The 9827-nt window shown below is 33.7% G+C and overlaps 1 protein-coding gene across 1 annotated transcript; it reads left to right on the top strand.

Moving 5' to 3' along the window:
- The first annotated feature begins 7277 nt into the window (after nt 1-7277).
- LOC139849335 (uncharacterized) lies at nt 7278-7811 on the top strand. The gene has a single exon (XM_071838994.1). It carries the CDS (start codon nt 7278-7280, stop codon nt 7809-7811), a length of 534 nt encoding a protein of 177 aa, XP_071695095.1.
- The last annotated feature ends 2016 nt before the right edge of the window (nt 7812-9827 follow it).

The following is a 9827-nucleotide window of genomic DNA, read 5'->3' as shown; positions in this document are numbered from 1 at the left end:
CTTCTTGCCAAACCTCTTACGAAGCTAACTCAAAAAGGGAAGAAGTTTGAGTGGTCCGAAGAACAGGAATCTGCTTTCAAGATTCTGAAAGAGAAGTTGACCACATCCCAGATTCTATCTTTACCTGAAGGTACTGATGATTTTGTTGTTTACTGCGATGCCTCAAAACAAGGCTTTAGTTGTGTTTTAATGCAACGTGAAAAGGTTATTACCTACGCATCTAGACAGTTAAAGAAACACGAGGAGAACTATACCACACACGACCTTGAGTTAGGTGCCGTGGTATTTGCATTAAAGATATGGAGACATTATCTATATGGTACCCAGTTTACGGTGTACACTGACCATAAAAGTCTTCGACACATCTTTGATCAAAAACAGCTGAATATGAGGCAAAGCCGATGGCTCGAGTTATTGAACGATTATGACTGTAAGATGGAATATCATCCTGGCAAGGCAAACGTAGTTGCCGATGCCCTCAGTCAAAAAGACGATGTTAAACGTGTTCGTGCCTTAAACCTAAAAATCAAATCAAATCTTATATCACGAATCTGCGAAGCTCAACTAGAAGCTATTAAACCAACACTTATCGAAGGTGAAGGACCTATCGGTTTCGAGAACCAACTCCAAGTGAAAGCTAATGGTACACGGTACTTTGGCAACAGAATTTGGGTTCCTCGCTTCAGTAATCTCCGTGAACTAGTCTTGGATGAAGCGCATAAGACTAGGTATTCTATTCATCCAGGTTCCAGTAAGATGTACCACGATGTGAAGGAATTCTACTGGTGGCCTAATATGAAAGCCGACATTGCTACTTATGTTAGTAAGTATCTCACTTGTTTGAAAGTCAAGGCTGAACATCAAAAGCCTTCTGGTCTATTGACACAACCCGATATTCCGTAGTGGAAGTAGGAATGTATCGCTATGGACTTTATTACTAAATTGCCTAAGACTTCTAGTGGCAATGATACTATATGGGTCATAGTAGATCGTCTTACTAAATCTGCTCATTTCTTACCGATTAAGGAGACTGACAAGATGGAGAGATTGTCACAACTGTATATCAAAGAAATTGTCTCTCGTCATGGTGTTCCTATATCAATCATATCCGATCGCGATAGTAAATTCACTTCCAGATTCTGGAAATCCTTACAAACTGCTCTTGGAACTCAACTCGACATGAGTACTGCTTATCATCCACAAACCGATAGTCAAAGTGAATGAACCATTCAAACATTGGAAGATATGCTTCGCGCTTGTGTTATCGACTTCGACAAAGGCTGGGATAGACATTTGCCTTTGGTTGAATTCTCTTACAATAATAGTTACCACTCAAGTATTAAGGCTGTACCTTTTGAGGCCTTTTACGGACGGAAATGTAGATCCCCACTGTGCTGGGATGAATTAGAGGACAGACAGTTAACTGGTCCTGAAATCATACACGAGACAACCTAAAAGATAGTTCAGATTAAGAAACAAAATGAAACTGCCCGCAGCCGACAGAAGAGCTATGCTAATAAAGGTCGGAAAGATTTGGAATTCCAAGTTGGTGACAAAGTCATGTTGAAAGTATCCCCTTGGAAAGGCGTCGTTCGTTTTGGTAAACGAAGCAAACTAAGTCCGCGTTTTGTTGGACCCTTCAAGATTACTGAAAGGATCGAACCCGTGGCTTATCGATTAGAATTACCTGCTGAACTTAGCAGCGTACACAACGTATTTCATGTCTCGAATCTTAAAAAGTGTCTCGCTGATGACACTCTCGTTATTCCTTTGGATGACATTCGCATTGATAATAAAATGCACTTCATAGAGGAGCCCGTAGAAATCATGGACCGATCTGCTAAACGCTTAACACAAAGCACCATACCTATTGTTAAGATCCATTGGAATTCACGACGTGGCCCCGAGTATACCTGGGAACGTGAAGACCAAATGAAACAGAAATATCCCCATCTCTTCTCAACCGCTGATGCATCCGAGAAGTCTACCTAAAACTTCAGGACGAAGTTTTTATTAACGGGGAGGTACTGTAACAACCCTCACTTTTCGACTTCTAAATTACTGAATTAACCCTAGGGTTATATGTCTGACTATATGTATTAAGGGTTGTTATATACAATTAAATATTGACCGAATAGTAATTTTTAGTCAACAATGTACGCTTAAATAAATAATATATTATTAATTTATATAATTTGAAATAATTTAACTAAGTATATAAACTTTGTATCACTTTTATTATTTAGTTAATGTATTATATATTTAACTATATAATAAATCCAATTATATATAAATGTAATAATATTTACAAACTTACTAAAGCTATAGTTTAATAATTAAAATCATAATTATTATTAAAATTACAAAATACCGAATTATTTATTATTTTTATGCAAAATTTGTATTTATTAATTAAATAAAAATAAATAAAATAAAAATAAAATAAAATATTATTGACAAATATTCTTGGAAAAACATTAAATAAATTTGTTTATTTACATAAAAAAAAATTTTAAAATAAATGGAAAAAAATAAATAAATAAATAAAAAAATAAATAAATTACTTTTTAATTAAATATTGTAATGGAAAAACTACTTTTATTATTTTATTTTGTGCATTATCCAATGACCTAACATTTAATATTTTTTAATTTTAAAATCCCATTAAGAATTAAAATATTTCTTTTTATTTTAATTATTTTATTCTTTTTACCTAATTTTTTCAAGTATAAATACCACTCATTTCTCATTCAAACTCACACCAAAATTTCTCTCATTCTCTCTTTGAAGAATTACTACTAGTAAGTATTCTTTTCTTACTTTTTATTTTTTTTACTTTTTACTTTTTACTTTTTACTTTTTACTTCGGTTATTATTTTTACCGAAACATGTAAATAATGTTATAAATTATATGCAATTAAAAATAAAATAAATAACATTTATACACTATTACTATTACTAGCACCTATAACCTACTACTTATATTGTAACATAAAAACATTTTGGGATATGTATTAGAGATGTATAGATCTTCGAACTTTCTTGACGAATGGTTTCTATGAGATTCTAGGCAGAGGGTTTGGATTTCCGATTTAAAGGGTCCTATGGCTCAAGCCCCTAGATCTAAATTTGCCATTCGAATGGAAAGGGGTGATTGGAAGCTTATCTAATACGACAAGTATCCTAAAATGAAAAACACTGATAAAAGTAGAAACTCTCTAGTCGTAGAAAAGTAAAATAAGAAACTTTCTAAAAATGGAAACTTTATAAAAATAGTAACTTACTAGGAATAGAAACTTAGTAAAACAAACTATAATTAAACACATACTTAAACTTAAACATGGGTAAAACACTTAACTACTCTTAAATGTCAATAGGTTGATTTTCCTGCTCACTCGTTCAACTCTTTATTTCGAGGAATAACTCTCTCTCTACTTACTAAGGTGAATTCATAGCCCCTCTTTATTGCTAGCAAACTTACTTACTTTACTTGGGGTGAGACACATGCTGTTTTTACTTTTTACAATTTAGACACAAGTACCAAACTGTTAAACTATGCTATACCCGGCTATGTCCGACTAAGTCCCTACAGTGATATTTTTAATTGCTGCTGCATGCTTAATTATTAGGGGTAGGCCTATCGGGAGTAACGTCCCCGATACATTTGACTAAGTCTTTGTATTACTTGATAATGAAATTAAACCGACAAGGACAGAATAACTTGTCACGGGGCAAACAACGTTTAGTCTAAATATCACGCACTAGCATAACTTTTTGATCCTGCGGGAGATCAACTTGACTGGATCTGAGTGATCTACTTATGAAAAAAAATCTTGTGGTCTAACACTATTACTGAAATCATTATTTATGACAAACCTATGAACTCACTCAACCTCGTGTTGACTTTTTAAGCATGTTTATTCTCAGGTATTTAAATATTGCTTCCGCTGTATATCTGCTGCTTTGATGATGATTGCTTGCTATACTTGGAGTCTTCATTACATATCATATCAATTAAAGACATTTAATGTTCTAAATACAATGTAATCTATTTATCTTTCGCTGCAAAACTCAATAAAACGTCTCATATAGAGTCGTTCTCGTTTATACAACTGTGATTTGATATAATTAGTCACAAATACCCCAGACCCTATTTGGGGGTGTGACAAGATTGTTTTTGATAGTTCAAAAAGACCTATTTCTGGTGAAATACCTTTCTCTCTGGGCACAAGAAGAAATAGACAAAGTTATAAAGATGGGATATGCAAAAAAGAAAAAATAAAAAAGAAAATTGTTGAGCAAAGTGTCAAAAATAAAGAAGAAAAAATTCTTCAAATAAAAGCATAGATCCCCCAAGAAAATAAAGATTATGACCCAGGAGGATTGCAGAAAAGAAGCAAAGTCTTCGCTGAAAATCAGCACCCTCTAAAGAAACTCTTCAACAAAAATAGAGTGTCATCTTTCCTAGAAAAAGTATATCCTCGTGAAACCGAAATCTATCGAATCTCTCTAAATTTCAATGATTCAAAAATCACCCTTTTCGCCATATCAAAACCATCGCTTTTCTCCGCAAATCAACCGTTAAACCCGCTCTTCCCCTTGAAAGAATGATTAGGGAGAAGATCAGTGCCTTCCTTATATAACCGGTGGAGATTTGATTTTTGACCAGGCCAATGAAAATACTTGGAACATGACTGGCTATGAGCGATTCATTTGATAGATTAATAGGGAACCCCAAACACTTGAGTGATTTGAGTGACCTGTGTAAGGAAGTCAATGTCATGTAACCTCCCCTCATGCTTGGAGAGATAGTTTCTACCCCTTTTAGAAGACGGTTTGTCTAATTTTGCTCTTATAATAAATAACAAGCCACTTGAATAATAGAACGGAAACCTCAGAAGTACCCTTGAACTCAAAATAAAAGAAAGGTTTGCTTGAGGACAAGCAAAGTCTAAGTGTGGGATATTTGATATCGGCTAAAAAGTCACATTTTTACCCCCGATATTAGCCCCATTTATGATAAAGTAATTGACTTTATCATCTAAATAAGCATTTATTTGCTTCATTTGGTAGATTATGTCATTACAAAGGCTATGTTTCAAGAATCACTAAAAACGGATGAAAAACGAGGAAAAACGAGCAAAATCGGCTAAGATGATTAACTCGTGTTTAAATAACTTATTTTATAATTTTTGGAATAGTTATTTACTTAAGCTCATGTTGTAGGATATTTAATTACGAACGCGTGTTCTAGAGCGAAAACGGTGAAAAACAAGTTACGATCCAGCAAACGACTTGCCAAACGGCCTGCCATAAGGGAAAACGGCTTGCCAAACGGGCATAAAAAACGGCTTACCTTGGCAAACGGCCTGCCAAACGGCTTGCCAAACGTTTTCCAGGAAAATTTTGCCTATTTAAAGAGCTTTTTGCATTCATTTCAAAACGCACCAATTCTTCACTTCTCTCTCAAATATTTCTCTATAGTCGCTCTCTAGTGATCTATAGGAGATTAGTTTTCTCTCTACTTTCTCTCTCTAGATTCTAGGGAGAGAAGAGTACAGAGATTAGGAAAAATAATTATCTCTCTATTGTCACTCTCTAGTGATCAATAGGAGATTAGTATGTAGTTAGTAGTAGAAGCTATCAAGCATTGTACCGTTATGGATATTATGAAGAAATAAAAGTGTTATTCTGCTAACATTATTCGGTAACATCTATCCTTTATTTTATTAATTTATTATAATATTCTTGTTCGATGTTTGTGATTTAATAATATTATAAATGCTTGTTGCCATGATGTGTGAGTAATTGCTTGATTGTTTGCCATGATTTAATAATGTTAGTTAGGGATGATTATCGTTTCGTACTCGCTTTCTGTCTATGATATTAAACCTCGCTATTATCATCCTTCGACCAATAAACATGATTAAAACCTTTTATAAAGTCGACAATTATAAGGTAATTAATTATCTATGTTTATACATTGGTCAAGGTATGAACCCATTAGAAATACTATAAAGTACATGAGGAATTACTGTAGGACTAGATCAAGACATTGGTCAAGAGTATAAGACTCGAGGAAATACTGTTGCAACAGTAGAGTACAGTGTTGATGTACTATAGGACCACTTGAGCATGGTCAAGGTGAGAAGCTATGGAACCATTATAAGTGTAGTACATGGTGGGTAACTAAGGGATTTATTGGGTAGATTTAAGTAAGGGCTGGTTTAAGTCATAAATGGGAGTTTAACGTACTACAATCCAAACTAAGCTTATAAATATTTAAGGATGACTGAGAACTATCAGAGGTTCTAATTGTCTAAAAACCCTTAGATTTTACCAAACCATTGAAACAACGGAATTCGAAACACAATCATAACCACTCTCTTGGGTGATACACTAAGGTGTTAAGAAAAGTTGGATATTATATATATATATATATATGGCTATGCTACTTTATTTGTGAGCCCAAGGTATGTACTGAATCTAAGATGGGTCGCTTATATACTTAAACCGGATAAAGCATCGGGAGTTGAGCATAGTCCATCCACTCAGAATCACGATAGCCTAGTTCCTCGTGACATGCTAATCGAGAAATCAATTAGTAGGGAATCTAGTGTTTACACCATGGTATATCTATCCAATGAGTGTCTCGCAATCATCTCGACACTACGTTATCTTAAATCATGGTGAACCACGTCTTCTCTGTCCTTAGTTGTTGCATGCTAGCTAGCTTATTTTAATTATATTGCTTTAATATTTTAAATACAATTATAAATCAAATCAACCCAACTATAGCCTTTACATAATTTGATATTCCTGATAAAGTGGTGTCTAGAATAAACCGGTTGGACTTGGTTGTTGGATTTTCCGAATAGTCGCCAATTTATTGGGACCAAAAGGATCCTGCCTCTCCACACAAGGTGTACCTGGCTACTAGTTTTGGATATTGAATTGTGTATAAACCTATCTTAATCACTAAATTATTTGAATAAGCTCCGCTTCAAATTCGAGCGCTCAAGGAACGACCCTAGGTCATATTTGCCCTTACTAACCCATAGGAAGGAATAATAGATTTAGGCCCAGCATATATAAATTAAATAATTAACTTCTTCTGTTGATATCCTGAATTGACGTTTTGCTACCTAATGACACCGCATAAATAAACCGTCCGATTCGGGCATATCAATGAAGTATATGTTGTTTCAAGAAATCGAAAGTCGAATATTACCAATCAACAATTCTTCAAATATGACATTTTTAGTGCGGTTTTAGATATGATAATTCAAGAACTTGGTGATCACTTTAGTGAGGTAAGCACCGAATTTCTTACTAATATGGTTGCTTTAAGTCCGCGTAATTCGTTTTGTATGTTTGATGCGTTTAATTTAATGAGGTTAAGTGAGATGTATCCTATGGATTTTAATCAAGCAGAAAGAGATCTTCTTAAGCATGAACTTGGCATCTATTATGATGTTGTACATCGAGATCCAAGATTTGCTAACTTAAAAGGGATTGGAGAACTTTCTAGATTGATGGTTGAAACCGAAAAACATCTTTCCTATCATTATGTTTACTGTTTATTAAAACTTGCTTTGGTTTTGCATGTTGCAACTGCAACAGTCGAGAGGGGTTTTTCGACAATGAAACTTGTAAAGTCAGATCTGCATAGCCGGATGAAAGATGAATTTCTAAACGATTGGCTAATTGGTGCCATAGAAAGAGAAGCACTCGCTCGTTTAACAAATGAAGCAATCATGGATTGTTTTCAACGAATGAAATACCGTGGGGGCAATTGTGATCGAGGATAATTTTTTTATGTCTATAGTTAATCAACCTTTGCTAATTAAATTTTTGTAATTAATATATTTATATTTTAATATTATTATGTGATACCAACGATCTAAAATCCTGGCTCCGCCTCTGATATAAATAGTTCTTAGTTGAGTGGAAAGTACTTACTTTAAAATCATCATGACCTTAGAGTAATCCCTACATAATAGGGATGTAACTTCCTGTTACTGATAAATTAAATTACAACACAAAACATTTCTTTATCTGTTGGATTTTGTAACAACCCTACTTTTTCTGTTACTTCTATTTAACTTTCTGTTAGTTAATCTTAACGGTGGTTACTTAAATTTTATGTGTTTAGCGTAATAAATACATATTTAATCCTGGGAGGGTTACTATAAGTAAAATGATTAGATATTAATTGAATAATTATTTTTGAATATTGAAATCCGAAGTACAAAACGAGCCCGAGATGACACCCTATGGGCCATTCGTCCGACCCCCATCCAACACCCCACCATAATGGCCTTTTTAAATATTAGTCCATGTTTAGTGGTGTTATTAGGCCCTAGATTTAATTAAATATAATAAACAAACTACTGATCATTTTCCCCTAAACCTAGAAGTCGACTTTTTTCTCCTCCATCTCCATCCTCATCGTCGATCATTATCATCATCCCAACACCATCAATTACTAAAAGTTAACACTTGCTTCTTTGATCAAAGTTGTTGCATGCATCTTCCTCTACACATTGATATAATTAATTTGATTATTTGAGGTATAAAACATGTAACCTTAACACTTAAAGTTCATATTTTTGATGATTACATGTGTTCTTAGTGTCTATTGTTCAAGTCTATGTGTTTATTCTTGATTACATTCATTAGATTGCTAGATTGATATGTTTAGGTTAAATCCCGAATATGAAACTTGACTTAACAGAAACTTAGACTTATGATTTGTTAAATATTATTGCATATTTGAAAAACTCTCGAAAAACTATTAATTTTATACTCAAGTATCATGAGTTTTTGTTATGTTATGCTCTCATTATGACTTGTTGAATTTTTGACCTGTTTATTGCATGAATCTGAAATCTGGGAACATTGTTTTATATTATGGAACATGAATTGATTACCATCAGATAGATATTGAAAAATTCACAATTTACACTAAGATATCACTTGATTTGGATTCTTAAAACTTGTTTTATGCTCAATTGATTACTTGTGATAATGGTTGTTGTTAGTAACTTTAAGCAAACTTGCATGATTAAATGCTTTGATTTCTGGAACATACAATGTTGGTCAGTGATCCAATGATAATCCAATGTTAATCACTTTATTTTGATGAGGACACCAAGTCTTAAGTCCTCAAAAGCGTATAGAACAACGCAAATTTACGAGACTACATGATCTCTTGCAAAAGACCAATACACATAATAAACAAATCAAAGAGTCATTTGAAAAACTTTGGAGGAGCACGCCTGGGTCCACGGTCGACCACAAGTCAGACCGTGGATATCCTGTACCTTGGTTCTGAGGAACAAGGTGCACGGTCGACTCCACGGTCAACAATGGGTCGACCGCAGTTTTCTATGTCCGAATTTTTGATCAAATAAAGTTTGACCACTTTGAGGCATCTATAATTTATAAAACTTGTTTTAACATACTTATAATAGTTGCCCCCTTTATATCAAAATGAGTTTTGGCCATAAAACGCTAATCGAGGTTAATCACACCTAATGACATCTTAATGACGTTTTAACCTTGGTCAAGAATAACACATAAGTGTTATAAAATATTTTATGGTCTTAAAATGTATTTTGTGGTCTTAAAGTGCGTTTTGGTCACTAGAAAACTAATCTTGATTAATCTCACGTAATGACATCTTAATGACAATTTGGCTTAGAATTAAGTTCAAACACATAAGTACTACAAGAATATCTTTTTGAACTTAAAATATATCTAGACACATTAAGGATGGTTAATAAGTCCCAAATAAAAAGTTTCTTTCCCTCTTAACCCTTAAG

Source organism: Rutidosis leptorrhynchoides, chromosome 5, assembly GCF_046630445.1.
Source record: "Rutidosis leptorrhynchoides isolate AG116_Rl617_1_P2 chromosome 5, CSIRO_AGI_Rlap_v1, whole genome shotgun sequence".
NCBI classification, from domain to species: domain Eukaryota; kingdom Viridiplantae; phylum Streptophyta; class Magnoliopsida; order Asterales; family Asteraceae; genus Rutidosis; species Rutidosis leptorrhynchoides.
The sequence above is the reverse complement of the archived record's forward strand: the minus strand, read 5'-3'. Positions and strand labels throughout refer to the sequence as shown.